At 46.4% G+C, this 15,854-nt stretch overlaps 1 protein-coding gene across 1 annotated transcript; it reads left to right on the top strand.

Moving 5' to 3' along the window:
• The first annotated feature begins 1,089 nt into the window (after positions 1-1,089).
• On the top strand, positions 1,090-15,508 carry aebp1a (AE binding protein 1a). Its single transcript, XM_023983052.2, has 18 exons — positions 1,090-1,210; positions 1,463-1,507; positions 1,604-1,648; positions 1,846-1,905; positions 2,560-2,637; positions 8,858-8,967; positions 9,594-9,733; positions 10,069-10,153; positions 10,336-10,480; positions 11,097-11,173; positions 11,412-11,535; positions 11,654-11,850; positions 12,048-12,221; positions 12,348-12,479; positions 12,960-13,215; positions 13,443-13,582; positions 13,777-13,876; positions 14,795-15,508. The coding sequence occupies exons 1-18, from the start codon at positions 1,105-1,107 to the stop codon at positions 15,400-15,402; spliced, it is 2,622 nt and encodes an 873-aa protein (XP_023838820.2). The 5' UTR covers positions 1,090-1,104; the 3' UTR covers positions 15,403-15,508.
• The last annotated feature ends 346 nt before the right edge of the window (positions 15,509-15,854 follow it).

The raw sequence follows: 15,854 nt of genomic DNA, 5'->3' as shown, positions 1-15,854 counted from the left end.
TTGCCAATCTTGGTGTTCTCTGGCAAATGCCAAACGTCCTGACGTGTTGGGCTCGTAAGCACAACCCCACCCGTGGACGTCGGGCCCCTCATACCACCCTCATGGAGTCTGTTTCTGACCGTTTGAGCAGACACATGCACATTTGTGGGCCTGCTGGAGGTCATTTTGCAAGGGCTCTTGGCAGTGGCTCCACCTACTCCTCCTTGCCACAAAAGGCGGAGGTAGCGGTCCCTGCTGCTGGGTTGTTGCCCTCCTACGGCCCCTCCACGTTCCCTGATGTACTGGCCTGTCTCCTGGTAGCGCCTCCATGCTCTGGACACTACGCTGACAGACACAGCAAACCTTCTTGCCACAGCTCGGCATTGATGTGCCATCCCTGGATGAAGCTGCACTACCTGAGCCACTTGTGGTGGGTTTGTAGACTCCGTCTCATGCTAACCACTAGAGTGAAAGCAACCGCCAGCATTCAAGAAGTGGACCAAACATCAGCCAGGAAGCATAGGAAACTGAGAAGTGGTCTGTGGTCACACACCTGCAGAACCACTCCTTTATTGGGGGTGTCTTGCTAATTGCCTATAATTTCCACCTTGTTGTCTATTCCATTTGCCCAAACAGCATGTGGAAAATTTATTGTTCAATCAGTGTTGCTTCCCTAAAGTGGACAGTTTGATTTCACAGAAGTGTGATTGACTTGGAGTTACATTGTGTTGTTTAAGTGTTCCCTTTATTTTTTTGAGCAGTGTATATTAGGACATCTCTGTTCTAATCTGTTCCCTATGAGTTGCTTTTTTTCATGTCATACCTTTAAATACAAGCAGGCCACGTTCATTTAAGGGCGGCAGGTAGCCTAGTGGTTAGAGCATTGGACTAGTAACCGAAAGGTTGCTTGATCGAATCCCCAAACGACAGTACAAATCTGTCGTTCTGCCCCTGAACAAGGCACTTAACCCACTGTTCCCTAGCCTTCATTGTAAATAAGAATTTGTTCTTATCTGACTTGCCTAGTTAAATAAAAAAAATGTAATGGTACAGTATAATCTCATTAATTTGCAATGCGAGGCGACTGAGACAATATTTCGCTGTTGACTATGTGTTGTGATTTGTATGTGTTGTTTCTGCCCAGTAGACAGCAGACCCTCGGGACCCACACCTCCCTCTGCTGGCTCCAAGACCCTGACAGAGCATGGTCAAGATTACTGGGACACCAAACGTATGTCTGACATGACTCAACGATCTATCACTTTCAATCCAATCTTCTCTGATTTGAAGCATGAATTTAGCTTGGCAAAGATTATGATCATATGTCACCAATAAGCTATTACAACAAAAGCAAAACACTCATGTTGTCAAAGCCATTTCTAATGTTTGTGAAAGTTGAGAGGAAACACATTGATTTTCATGTACAGTACTGTAGTTGTTCAGCCCTCTAAGACATCTACATTTCTGTTACCATCTCTAACAGTGGACAGAGAGAGGACCACCACTGAGGTCATCATGTATGTACCAGGTAAATAGCCCATCACATAACAAATGAATTGGGCGGTACTCGAAACAACATTTTAATAATTCAACGTATTTACCATGCATACAAATTTTCTTTCAGAGGAAACCACAGTGCCCTGGTATGAAGAGTATGATTATGCAGACTGTACGTACATTACACGTTATGTCTGTCTGTCTCGCTTTCCTGCAATTGTTTGGTCATGTATGATCACCTGTACAAGCAGCTTGTACTGTCTGCATTCGTTGTGTGATGGTGTTGGTAAGAGCACCCCTCTCTAACCCCCGTCTAACCTCTCTTAAACTCTCTTTCATCTCTCTCTAACCTCTGCTCTCTCTCCACAGTGGCAGCTAAAAAACTCGAGGAGGAGGCAGAGAAAGCTCACAAGGAGAAGGAGGAAAAAGGTCTGAATCACTTTTATCTGTCTGACAGAGAGAAACCTGTAGCCCTGTCCCTTTAGGGCCCCTTATGTGTTAATTCATCACTTGCAGAGATGACTGGATTGTTTATGCAACAAGGACCATTATAGCCTGTAGATTGCAACATTGTCAGTGTTGGGGAGTGGAGGGAGAAAAGGACTGTGGCTGTGTGTGAGAGAGGGGGATGGATTGAGGAAGAGAGAGAGGGGACGGGGCGGGAGAAGGATAGGAAGAGAGTTTATCAAAACAGCTACCTCCATGTGTTGGGGCCCTGGGCCGGTAGACATCAGTAAGTAAGACGGGGGAGAAGGGGAATGGAGAAAGAGAGGGAAGAAGGGACAAAGGGTAGGAGGGTGTTGGGGTTTATTTAGAGTGTGTGCAGGACTGCAGGCTGTCTGCTTGAGAAGAGGTTTCAATTGTATACCTAAAAATCAGTATAGTTTCATTGGATAAAGTGAAACATAACTTTACAAGAATATACAGACTTATTGGAGGGAAAATGGAATGGCAGTGACTATAATATTCAGTACTCTACTAGCAGCAGCACATATGGAAGTATTTGATGCTTGGTGAGCTGGAGAGCCATGACCGTGTGTAAACATGCCTAGTCACATCTTGGTTTCCCATCATGCATCACAGTGAAGCGGCTGAGGAAGAAGTGGGAGGAGGAAGAGGAGGAGAGGCTGAGGAAGATCCTGGTACACGCCGAACCCAAGAGTAAGAAAATCCCCTCAACACTGGTTTTCATATTCATTCATAAGCAGCTTCAACTTCACTTGAGGCGCGGCAAGTAGCCTAGCGATTAAGAGCATTGGACCAGTAACCAAAAGGGCGTTGGTTCGTATCCCAGAGCTGACTAGGTGAAACATCTGTCAATGTGCCATTGAGCAAGTCACTTTACCCTAAAGTTTTGGTGTTTTGGTTTTGGTATCAGCTGGTATCAAAATGTGCCCCAGGACAGACTTTGGGAAACCCTGCTGTCGTGTCTTTGGCTATGCCAGATTAAGTGATATGACATGCTATTCTATAAAATCCTTTCTCCGTAATAACTATTACCTGATTGAGCTAATCATGTAAATGTAATTAACTAGAAAGTCGGGGCACCACGAAATAATATTTATAGAGCTGTTATCTTCCGAATAAACTCTTAAAGACCTAGTAATATTTTACATCAATAGCAGTCAATATTAATCGTCACCTTATTTCAGTCTCATCTGAAAGTTGTAAATTCTTGGAACCCTGGCTAACACGTTGAATCAGCAATACAAAATTTAAGTTTAATTATTTATTTAGTAAATACCTAACTAATCACACAGAATTACATATACACAGAATGAATCATACCTTGATTACAAATTATGTCATAAAGGAAAACGTCCCTAGTGGGCGGAACAGATATGACAGCTGGTTACACAAAAGAAAAGGGGGCTGGGTTTGAGTGAAAGAGCGGGAAGACTTGAGGAACCAAGGGGAGAAGCCATGCTATCGTAAATGTAACGGATGTGAAATGGCTAGCTAGTTAGCGGGTACGCGCTACTAGCGTTTCAATCAGTTACGTCACTTGCTCTGAAACCTAGAAGTAGTGTTGCACCTTGCTCTGCAAGGGCCGTGGCCTTTGTGGAGCGATGGGTAACGATGCTTCGTGGGCGACCGTTGTTGATGTGTGCAGAGGGTCCCTGGTTCGCGCCCGTGTCGGGGCGAGGGGACGTACTAAAGTTATATTGTTACATAAATACAGTATCTTATGCATTCTAAATTACCACCCATTTGGAAAAGGAAAATGCAATAAATATTTACTCTGAGCTGCGCTTCGGTAGGTTGGTGGTAGATGGAAAGCCGTGTTTGTCCTTTGAAGAATGTCTCTGCTGGTAAATTGGATACGTTGTAGTAACGTTGTTGTGTAGTAGACGGGATACTCAGTCTGTTCTTTCCTAATTTACGTTTGCAGCTGCTATTGCTAACTCAACGTCTAGGAGGCATCACTTCTGTAGTGAATAAGAGTTCAAAGTTCATACCATTCGCAACCAAAGCTCACGCTGATGTTGGCTTAGTTCTGTAGTTGACATGTTAGTCCTTTTTAACGTAGGGACCGTCGTCCTCACATCCTTGGGACAGGAGGTTAAATATTCGTCAAGGGCTTATATAGTGGAGGGAGAAAAGGGGTGTGTTTCATAATTTACAACCTATGTCTCTTCACGTGGGCGGGCCACTGAGTCGGGCCTAATTCACTCATGAAAACCCAATTCTCACATTTTAGAAGCTAAAATCACATTTCATCCCATCACGAATAATTTCATATTCAAACATTTAACAACAATTCCATGTGAATCCGATAACTCTGATGTGTAGACTTTCCACTGTAGAGTTTATGTCATTGTATCATTGATGAGAATGTGCCAGATGACAACCGAACTGTCATAATATACATTAAGTACCACCGCATATGTTCAATTGGTCGGATTACCAGAATATAGTTCATTTCCCCCCACCTTTCTGATGTTCCCAGAATCTCTATGTTAACCAAGGGGTTTTCAAATTTCACATCAGTAGAGTAGAGAGAGAGGTAAAAAGGGGGGAAGAGGTATTTATGACTGTCATAAACCTACCCCCAGGCCAACGTTGTCAGGGTTGTGTGCGGAGAAGTATCGGAGTCAAGCGCAGGACACAGGTGTTGAGCGAAACCACAGTGTTTTACTCAAAATATAGGCAAAAGTTCCACAAATGGAAATAATCACAAACACACACGTAATCATCACAACCACTAACGCACAAACAATCACGGACAAAACAGAAATGAAAGCCAGAGGGTTAAATAGGGAACATGATGGGGGAATTGAAACCAGGTGTGTATAATACAGACAAAACAAAACGAAACTGAAAAATGGATCGATGGTGACTAGAAAGCCGGTGACGTCGACCGCCGAACACCACCCGAACAAGGAGAAGGGCCGACTTCGGTGGAAGTCGTGACAAACGTCATGACACTGCCTTACATGACTGTCTATCTCCTGCAGCTGGACTGTTGGCCTGTTTTCTCCTGTCTACTGTAACAACCTGGCTTTCTCCCCAATCAGACTTCTGGTCCTGCCAGAAAGACATGTTTTACTGTACAGTCAGACTAGGAGACGACAAGCATTCTCTCTCTCTTTCTCTTCCTCTTACAAGCACCAGATTTTAGACTTGTTTTATGGCCTTTCGAGACCTCATAAAAAGGAAAATGGTCGCTGCGAGAATTTATATTTTTTCACCCTTTGTCACGCCCTGACCATAGTAAGCTGTTATTTCTCTGTGTTGGTTGGGGCGTGATAGTGACTTGGGTGGGTCATCTAGGTGAATTTGTATGTCTATGGTGGCCTGATATGGTTCCCAATCAGAGGCAGCTGTTTATCGTTTTCTCTGATTGTGGATCATATTTAGGTAGCCATTTCCTCGTGGTTATTCGTGGGATCTTGTCTACATTTAGTTGCCTGAGTGCACAACAGTAGCTTCACGGTTCGTTCGTTCGTTCGTTCGGTTGGTTGTTTGTTTGTTGTTTTGTTCAGTGAGTTTCGGTTTATTAAAATTATGTGGAACTCTACTCACGCTGCGCCTTGGTCAAATCAAATCAAAATCAAATCACGTTTTTATTTGTCACCTACACATGGTTAGCAGATGTTAATGCGAGTGTGGCGAAATGCTTGTGCTTCTAGTTCCGACAATGCAGTAATAACCAACGAGTAATCTAACCTAACAATTTCACAACAGCTACCTTATACACACAAGTGTAAAGAAGAATATGTAGAATATGTACATAAAGAAGAATATGTACATAAAGATATATGAATGAGTGATGGTACAGAACGGCATAGGCAAGATGCAGTAGATGGTATAGAGTACAGTATATACATATGAGATGCGTAATATACGGTATGTAAACATTATATTAAGTGGCATTGTTTCAAGTGGCTAGTGATACATTTTTTACATGTATGGCAGCAGCCACTCAATGTTAGTGGTGGCTGTTTAACAGTCTGATGGCCTTGAGATAGAAGCTGTTTTTCAGTCTCTCGGTCCCTGCTTTGAAGCACCTGTACTGACCTCGCCTTCTGGATGATAGCGGGGTGAACAGGCAGTGGCTCGGGTGGTTGTTGTCCTTGATGATCTTTATGGCCTTCCTGTGACATCGGGTGGTGTAGGTGTCCTGGAGGGCAGGTAGTTTGCCCCCGGTGATGCGTTGTGCAGACCTCACTACCCTTTGGAGAGCCTTACGGTTGTGGGCGGAGCAGTTGCCGTACCAGGCGGTGATACAGCCCGACAGGATGCTCTCGATTGTGCATCTGTAYAAGTTTGTGAGTGCTTTTGGTGACAAGCCAAATTTCTTCAGCCTCCTGAGGTTGAAGAGGRGCTGCTGCGCCTTCTTCACCACGCTGTCTGTGTGGGTGGACCAATTCAGTTTGTCAGTGATGTGTACGCCGAGGAACTTAATACTTTCTACCCTCGATGTGGATAGGGGGGTGCTCCCTCTGCTGTTCCTGAAGTCCACGATCATCTCCTTTGTTTTGTTGACGTTGAGTGTGAGGTTATTTTCCTGACACCACACTCTGAGGGCCCTCACCTCCTCCCTGTAAGCTGTCTCGTTGTTGTTGGTAATCAAGCCTACCACTGTAGTGTCGTCTGCAAACTTGATGATTGAGTTGGAGGCGTGCATGGCCACGCAGTCGTGGGTGAACAGGGAGTACAGGAGAACAGGGAGTACAGGGCGGGGTCGAGACCCAGCTTGATGACGAGTTTGGAGGGTACTATGGTGTTAAATGCTGAGCTGTAGTTGTTGAACAGCATTCTCACATAGGTATTCCTCTTGTCCAGATGGGTTAGGGCAGTGTGCAGTGTGGTTGCGATTGCGTCGTCTGTGGACCTATTMMGGCGGTAAGCAAATTGGAGTGGGTCTAGGGTGTCAGGTAGGGTGGAGGTGATATGGTCCTTGACTAGTCTCTCAAAGCACTTCATGATGACGGAAGTGAGTGATACGGGGCGGTAGTCGTTTAGCTCAGTTACCTTAGCTTTCTTGGGAACAGGAACAATGGTGGCCCTCTTGAAGCATGTGGGAACAGCAGACTGGGATAAGGATTGATTGAATATGTCCGTAAACACACCAGCCAGCTGGTCTGCGCATGCTCTGAGGATGCGGCTGGGGATGCCGTCTGGGCCTGCAGCCTTGCGAGGGTTAACACATTTAAATGTTTTACTCACGTCGGCTGCAGTGAAGGAGAGTCCGCAGGTTTTGGTAGCGGGCCATGTCAGTGGCACTGTATTGTCCTCAAAGCGAGCAAAGAAGTTGTTTAGTCTGTCTGGGAGCAAGACATCCTGGTCCGCGACGGGGCTGGTTTTCTTTTTGTAATCCATGGTTGACTGTAGACCTTGCCACATACCTCTTGTGTCTGAGCTGTTGAATTGCGACTCTACTTTGTCTCTATACTGACGCTTAGCTTGTTTGATTGCCTTGCGGAGGGAATAGCTACACTGTTTGTATTTGGTCATGTTTCCAGTCACCTTGCCCTGGTTAAAAGCAGTGGTTCGCGCTAATGCTGCCATCAATCCCCGGTTTCTGGTTGGGGAATGTTTTAATAGTTACTGTGGGTACGACATCGCCAATGCACTTGCTAATGAACTCGCTCACCGAATCAGCGTATTCGTCAATGTTGTTGTTTGACGCAATGCGGAACATATCCCAATCCACGTGATCGAAGCAATCTTGAAGCGTGGAATCAGATTGGTCGGACCAGCGTTGAACAGACCTGAGAGCGGGAACTTCCTGTTTTAGTTTCTGTCTATAGGCTGGAAGCAACAAAATGGAGTCGTGGTCAGCTTTTCCGAAAGGAGGGCGGGGGAGGGCCTTATATGCGTCGCGGAAGTTAGAATAACAATGATCCAGGGTTTTTCCAGCCCTGGTAGCACAATCGATATGCTGATAGAATTTAGGTAGTCTTGTTTTCAGATTAGCCTTGTTAAAATCCCCAGCTACAATGAATGCCGCCTCAGGATATGTGGTTTCCAGTTTACATAGAGTCAAATAAAGTTCATTCAGGGCCATCGATGTGTCTGCTTGGGGGGGAATATATGCGGCTGTGATTATAATCGAAGAGAATTCTCTTGGTAGATAATGCGGTGGACATTTGATTGTGAGGAATTCTAATTCAGGTGAACAGAAGGACTTGAGTTCCTGTATGTTTTATGATCACACCACGTCTCGTTAATCATAAGGCATACCCCCCCGTCCCTCTTCTTACCAGAAAGATGTTTGTTTCTGTCGGCACGATGCGTGAAGAAACCAGCTGGCTGTACCGACTCCGATAGTGTGTCTCGAGTGAGCCATGTTTCCGTGAAGCAAAGAACGTTACAGTCTCTGATATCTCTCTGGAATACTACCCTTGCTCGGATTTCATCAACCTTGTTGTCAAGAGACTGGACATTGGCGAGTAGTATGCTCGGGTCTACTCATTTCAACGATCGTGACAGAAGAGGAGATAGAGGCAGCGAAAGCGGAAAGGCGACGATACGAGGAGATAGCTCAACGAAGCAAGCACGAGAGGCAGCCCCCAAATCAAGTCAGGCACCGTGTTATGCGGTGATGCGCACGGTGTCTCCAGTGCGCATTCACAGCCCGGTGCGCTCTGTTTCAGATTCCCGCAGTTGCCGTGCTAGAGTGGGCATTCAGCCAGGACGGATTGTGCCGGCTCAGCGCTCCTGGTCTCCAGTAGTCTCCTCGGTCCAGGATATCCTGCGCCGGTTCTACGCACTGTGTCGCCAGTGCGCCTTCACAGCCCAGACCAAAACATTTAGCCGACAAACTTTTTTGTAATCTTTATTTGACAATAAAGCAGATAAAAAACGAAAATGATATAAAAAAATATATTAAAAAAGTGTGTGTCACATGATTTATGAGTTGTTTTGTTCCTAGAATGCCCTCCTCTAGGTCTGGAGTCCCATCGTGTTGACGATGACCAGCTGCTGGCCTCTTCTCAGTCTCACCACGGCTTCTCTGCTCAGCGGGGCAGGCTCAACATGCAGGTAAACACGGTACTACATTACACTGTAGTGTAGATATACAGAGTACTACACCATAGTACTGCCTCATTTAAGTCTCACCACGGCTTCTTTGCTCAGAGGCATGCTCAACGTGCAGGTACACACAGTATGATACACTATCACTGGCGTACCAGACGCCCTCGCAGCCCACTGACTGGGGGCCCACTGGCTCTGGGGGCACCACACCCAATAACAAAACAACAACAACAAAATAATAGGATATGAACATGTCATATGCCATGGCAAATATGTTTAGAATGACAGGAAATTAGCTTTAAAATAGCAACATTTTCTCTCAGCCTCATGGCAAAATGTGTAGAATAGCATGAGATTAGCTATAAAACTGCACATTTTTCTATTTCCCCCGTAGTTAAATGTGTAGAATTGTAGGAAGTTAGCTGTTTCCTCATCACCCTTGCGGACCATGTTTACTGTAGTACGGCAGTTTTATAAATACAGAATGTTGTAATACCCATTATACTTGTTGTATTCTAATGTTCCTGTATACAAACGCACAAACCAAATCTTCACATAAAATCATGAGAGAAGTCAGAACACACACAGCCCCGACACATCTGACGAGAGAGGGGGCTATTTTGTCTTCCCAGAGCTCCGGTAATGAGGAGGGTGTGTACGGGGGTGCGTGGTGTGCTGAGCCAGAGGAGAAGAACCACTGGTTTGAGGTGGACGCTCGCAGAGAGGTGGAGTTCACTGGAGTCATCGTACAGGGCAGGAACTCAGACACAGCGTAAGTCCTGCTGCCTGGTGTCACTGCACTGGGGTCACTGCACTGTTCACACAGCCAGGGCCAGGTGGAATCCCCATTAACCTGCACAATTGATTTGAAATGAACAACACATTAAATTAATCCAAACCAAACAGCATATATCAATAGGTTGAGTTGTATCCATTAGATAAGCAGAATGCTGTAAAAGGGATTATAGAGAAAAAGTCAAAGGAAATGGAATCTTACCTGTGGAATCATCTGGCATTTTGAATGTTAGAGATATATGTTGGATATTCGTGTGACTTGTAAAGTCGCTCTCTCTCTCGCTCTCTTTTTCTTCTCTATCTGTATTTCAGTGAAGATTTTGTGTCCACGTTCTACGTGTCCTTCAGTAATGACAGTCGTGATTGGACGGTGCTCCATGATGGCTATGCTGAGTGGGTCAGTAACCTCTCTTACGATTGATCAGTACAGCCGGCAATTTAATATCCAAATAATCTCTTAACTTTCCTCCTCTCTAACCTCTCCCCTCCCCATACCCTCTCCTCTCCTTTCCATACCCTCTCCTCTCCTCCCCTCTCTGTCCCTCTTTCCCTCCTCCCTCCTTCCCTCCCTCCCTCCAGTTGTTCTATGGGAATGTGGATCGGGACTCTCCAGTGATGGTGCAGTTTGATTGGCCAACCGTGGCACGTTACATCCGTATCCTTCCCCAGAGCTGGAACGGCAGCCTGTGTCTCAGAGTTGAGGTCATGGCCTGCCAACTGACCAGTGAGTACAGTACAATGCATAACCCCATCAACCCTCCATAAACTCCAGAATGTCATCACATCCCTAACTCCAACACCTTCATAACCCCTAAAATGACAATAATCACCTCCTCAACCATCCCCCTCCTCAACATCCCCGTTACCACCCCCCTCCTCAACCATCCCCATTACCATCCCCCTCCTCAACATCCCCGTACCATCCCCTCCTCAACATCCCCGTTACCATCCCCTCCTCAACATCCTACATCATCCCACACCGTTACCATCCCCCTCCTCAACACCCGACCATCCCCTCCTCAACATCCCCGTTACCATTCCCTCCTCAACATCCCCGTTACCATCCCCCTCCTCAACATCCCCGTTACCATCCCCTCCTCAACCATCCCGTTACCATCCCCCTCCTCAACCATCCCCGTTAACCATCCCCTCCTCAACATCCCCGTTACCATCCCCCTCCTCAACCATCCCGTTACCATCCCCCTCCTCAACATCCCCCGTACACCCCCTCCTCACATCCCGTTCCATCCCGTCCCACCATCCCCGTTACTCCCAATGAATGATCGCTCCCATGCGTTTTCAGCCACATGCTTCCAATGTCTGCCCACCCCTTCCCACAGGCAGCTTCCGTAGTGAGAATGAGGTCAACCCACAGACAACCTGGACTTCAGACAACAACTATAAGGACATGAGACAGGTGAGTGTTTAATGAGTGTGACGGGTGAGATTGACACTGTCCTTCATCTCTTCCTCATCCCTCTCCCTCTCCTCCCTTACTCCTCTCTCACTATCTCCCTCCTCTCCCGCTCCCATTTCCCCTCCATCACGCCCACTTCCCACCTCACTCCCTCCCTCTCTCCCTCCATCACTCCCTCATCTCTGCCACTCCCCTTCTCCCTCATCCACTTCTCCCTCCCTCCCTCTCTCCATGTCAGATGATGAAGGTGATAAATGAGGAGTGTCCGAACATCACTAGGATCTATAACATTGGGAAGAGCTCTGCAGGCCTGAAGATGTATGCCATGGAGATCTCTGACAACCCCGGGGAACACCAGACAGGTGTGTGTGTGTTTGTTTGTGTGTGTGTGTGATAGTTGAGCCATACAGCAAAGGAACACACATACATACTAAGTGATCACAAAACACCATCACATGATGACATCATCTTCCTCACCAGGTGAGCCGGAGTTCCGCTACACGGCGGGTCTCCATGGTAACGAGGCACTGGGGCGGGAGCTGCTCCTCCTGCTGATGCAGTTCATGTGTAAGGAGTATAATGACAACAACCCCAGAGTGCGCCGCCTGGTGGAGGGAGTAAGAATACACCTGGTTCCCTCACTCAACCCAGACGCCTACGAACTGGCCTACGAGATGGTGAGGGACCTGGGCTCATTCCAGAAGGATGCTCCAACAAGGAATATACAGTATATGTTTAAACTGATAAAACTGGAACCAACATACTGTCCTTCCGTATCCGGTTTCTCACACCCCTGGCTCCAAACTCCCTGCTTTTAATCTCTCCAATAGAGATCCTTTCTTTATTATTTTCTAGCCTCCTCTCTCATCTCCAGGGCTCTGAGATGGGGAACTGGGGTCTGGGCCACTGGACTGAGGAGGGATACGATATCTTCCAGAACTTCCCGGACCTCAACAGTGTTCTATGGGGGGCAGAGGACAGAGGCTGGGTCCCACGCATTGTACCTAATCACCACATCCCACTCCCAGAGAACTTCCTCAATGGCTCGGTAGGTGTTAGGGCTACATATGTTGTTTTTATTTTTTAAAACTTTATATTGTTAATTTTCCAATTATACTACAGTTTTGTATTTCTGGTGTTAGATCTACATTTCTCTCCCACTCTCTCTCTGTAGGTTGCCCTGGAAACCAAAGCCATTATTAACTGGATGGAGCGGACCCCATTTGTGTTGGGAGCCAATTTGCAGGGTGGAGAGAAAGTGGTGGCGTACCCGTTTGACATGCAGCGACCTCCAAAGGCTACAGGAGTGGGTTCTGTTCTGACTGGAATAAGATGAATCAGCACTGGCAGGGCCGGATTACCGAACAAGCACTCAGAGCACATGCCCCGGGGCCCTGACTTCCAGGGTGCCCCAAACCCCAAAAATCATGGGGTTGGAGTAGCAAAATGTTAGCAAAATGTTCTCTCAGCATCATGGCAAAATGTGAACACAAGCATAAGATGAGCTATGAAACATTAAAAACATTCCCTGCACCATTGCAAAAAGTGTACAATTACAGGAAATGTTCTTACAACTGCCCTGGGGCCCTAAATGATGTAGTCCGGCCCTGAACACTGGTGTCCAAAAGTAGTCCACAATTTAGTGAATTTCGAAATAGGGAATTTCAGACATACCCAAGGAATTATATTTGCACTGGGAGCCAAGAGAATAGTGTTCCATTTCAGGCCCAGCCCTGGTCTCTTCTATAACATGAACCTTATGTCTAATTCCTCTGTCTTCCAACAGACTTTGGGGTCTTGGCGTGAGTTGAGACCCGGTGTGAACCATGAGATGAATGAGGAAACGTGGGCCCGGATGCAGCGTCAGAACGGGGACGCGCTACGAGAGACGTCTGACGACACCATGTTCCGCTGGCTGGCCATGTCGTACGCCCACAGCCACCTGACCATGACGGAGACCCAGCGGGGCTCCTGCCACACCGACGACATCTCTGGGGGACAGGGCATCATCAACAGGGCCAGCTGGAAACCTGTGGTGGGAAGTGAGTGTCTATGGGGAGGGGGAGAGATGTGAATAGTGGTAAAGGGGGAAAGGGAAGAGGGAGAGTCAGGGGAAGAGGGGGAGAGAGATGGGGAGGAAAAAATGAAAGGAGAGAGTATGACAAAGAGTGAGGGAGGAAGAGATAAGTACAGAAAAATCTGGTGAGAGAGCTCCTAATTAACCCAATATCATGTATTCTTCCCTCCCCGCCACGCTGTAAATTCCCAGGTATGAATGACTTCAGCTACCTGCACACTAACTGCTTTGAGCTGTCTGTCTTCCTGGGTTGTGACAAGTTTCCTCATGAGAGTGAGCTGCCTCTGGAGTGGGAGAACAACCGGGAGGCACTACTGTCCTTCATAGAACAGGTGAGAATACACAGATAATATAATACTTATTATTGAATTTTTAAACCATTCTCATACTTGTTTTTTAATGTATTTAATGTGTCTTTACTGGAAACTGTACTGTATGTTGCTGATGAGTAAATACTTGATTGTATTGCATCCAGTGATGTCATCTGAGCATTGAGCCCTTACATATGTGCTGTTTCCTGTGGTAGGTGCATCGTGGGATAAAGGGCATAGTGAGGGACATGGAGGGTAAACCCCTGGCCAACGCCACCATTTCTGTGGATGGCGTCAAGCACGATGTCAAGACTGGTAAATCTGCATTCACACCCCCCCCCATCAGCAAACCACAGAGAACGGATATTACCAGAAGGTCTTACTTTTCATGTATTTTTTATTTAACCTTTATTTAACTAGGCAAGTCAGTTAAGAACAAATTCTTATTTACAATGACGGCCTACCCCGGCCAAACCCTGACCCGGAAGACGCTGGGCCAATTGGGCACCGCCCTATGGGACTTCCAATCACGGCGGGTTGTGATATAGCCTGGAATCGAACCAAGGTCTGTAGTGACACCTCTAGCACTGAGTTGCAGTGCCTTAGACCGCTGCGCCACTCGGGAGCCCACATGTACATGGTAGTTAATTGAGAAAAAATAGCAATTAACAAAATTATTATACAGTGCATTCGGAAAGTATTCAGACCCCTTCCCTTTTTTCCACATTTCGTTATGTTAGAGCCTTATTCTAAAACGGATAAAATTAAATGACGCTCCCCATCCAACCTGACAAAGCTTGAGAAGATGGGAGAATCTCCCCAAATACAGGTGTGCCAAACTTGTAGCATCATACCCAAGAAGACTCAAGGCTTTAATCCCTGCCAAAGGTGCTTCAACAAAGTACTGAGTAAAAGATCTGAATACTTATGTAATTTTTTATTGTAAAAAAAATTGCTAAACTTTCTAAATACCTGTTTTTGCTTGTCATTATGGGGTATTGTGTGTAGATTGATGAGGGGGGAAAACAATTTAATCCATTTTAGAACAAGGCTGTAACATAACAAAATGGGGAAAAAGTCAAGAGGTCTGAATACTTTCCGAATGCACTGTATAACATCAAATGACATCTCTGATCCACTTTCTCTCTCTTTCTGCTCCCTCCCTTTCTCACACCCTCTTCCTCCCTCCCCCTCTCTCTCTCCCTCTTCTTCTCTCCCACCCCCAACCTATAGCTGCGGCCGGTGACTACTGGCGGTTGTTGAACCCCGGGGAGTACCGTGTGACGGCACGCGTCGACGGCCACACGCTCCAGACCCGGCTGTGCATTGTGGGCTACGACTCCGGGGCCACCCCCTGTAGCTTCACCCTGGCCAAGTCCAACTGGGACCGAATTAAGCAGATTATGGTCCTCCACGGCAAGAGACCCATACGGCTTGTTACCAAAGCACCCCTCCGGGCAGGAAGTGACATCAGCGGTGGGTCAGTTGGCAGAGTAGACGCAACAAAGACGGGTGCCAGTGGCGGGATGGGCGGTACGTTGGCCAACTCCCAGAATACAGAGCGTCTCCGGCGGTTACGGCTGATGCGCCTGCGCAAGATGCACCAGCAGAGACTCAGGGATAACCTCTCCACCACCACGACCGTTGCCACTACGACCACCACGGCGGACCCCACAACGGCGGCGGAGCTGGAGACAGAGAGCACTACTTCCTGGTATGACTCGTGGTTCCCTGTGGAGAGTTCGTACACAGAGCCCACACCTGCCGAGGTCCTCACAGAGATCCAGGAGTCAGAGCCTACACAGGACTACACCTTTGAGTACAAGTTCGATGATTACTAAAGTGAATTTAATTGAATTGCTAAAGTAACAAATTACAGTTTTTAAATACACAATCATAAAGGCATTATTCAAATTGTGTGAAATTAAAAAGATATTTCATTCCTTGCAGAGCTGAAAGAAAATATAGCATTTTTAAAAAACACTTTCTTAAAATAATACTTTCTCTGTGCTCTTCCAGTAATGTCTCATGATGGTCTTAAAGTATTTTGATATATTTTAATGCTCACACATTGATCAGAGAATAGTCTACATTCTCTCTCTGCAGAGCAGGGAGTTAACAGCATGTTTTTCATATTATTTACTTAAGCAAGCCTATTCTGAGACGTAGCTATAGGGTGCTTCAAATGTTTCACAATAAAAGAGTGAGTATAAATTTATCTTGGCCAGGTCGCAATTGTAAATGAGAACTTGTTCTCAACTTGCCTACCTGGTTAAATAAAGGTTAAATAATA

Source organism: Salvelinus sp. IW2-2015, linkage group LG4q.1:29 (genome assembly GCF_002910315.2).
Source record: "Salvelinus sp. IW2-2015 linkage group LG4q.1:29, ASM291031v2, whole genome shotgun sequence".
Classification (NCBI taxonomy): domain Eukaryota; kingdom Metazoa; phylum Chordata; class Actinopteri; order Salmoniformes; family Salmonidae; genus Salvelinus; species Salvelinus sp. IW2-2015.
Note: the sequence above shows the minus strand (reverse complement) of the source record. Positions and strands in the feature narration are given on the sequence as shown.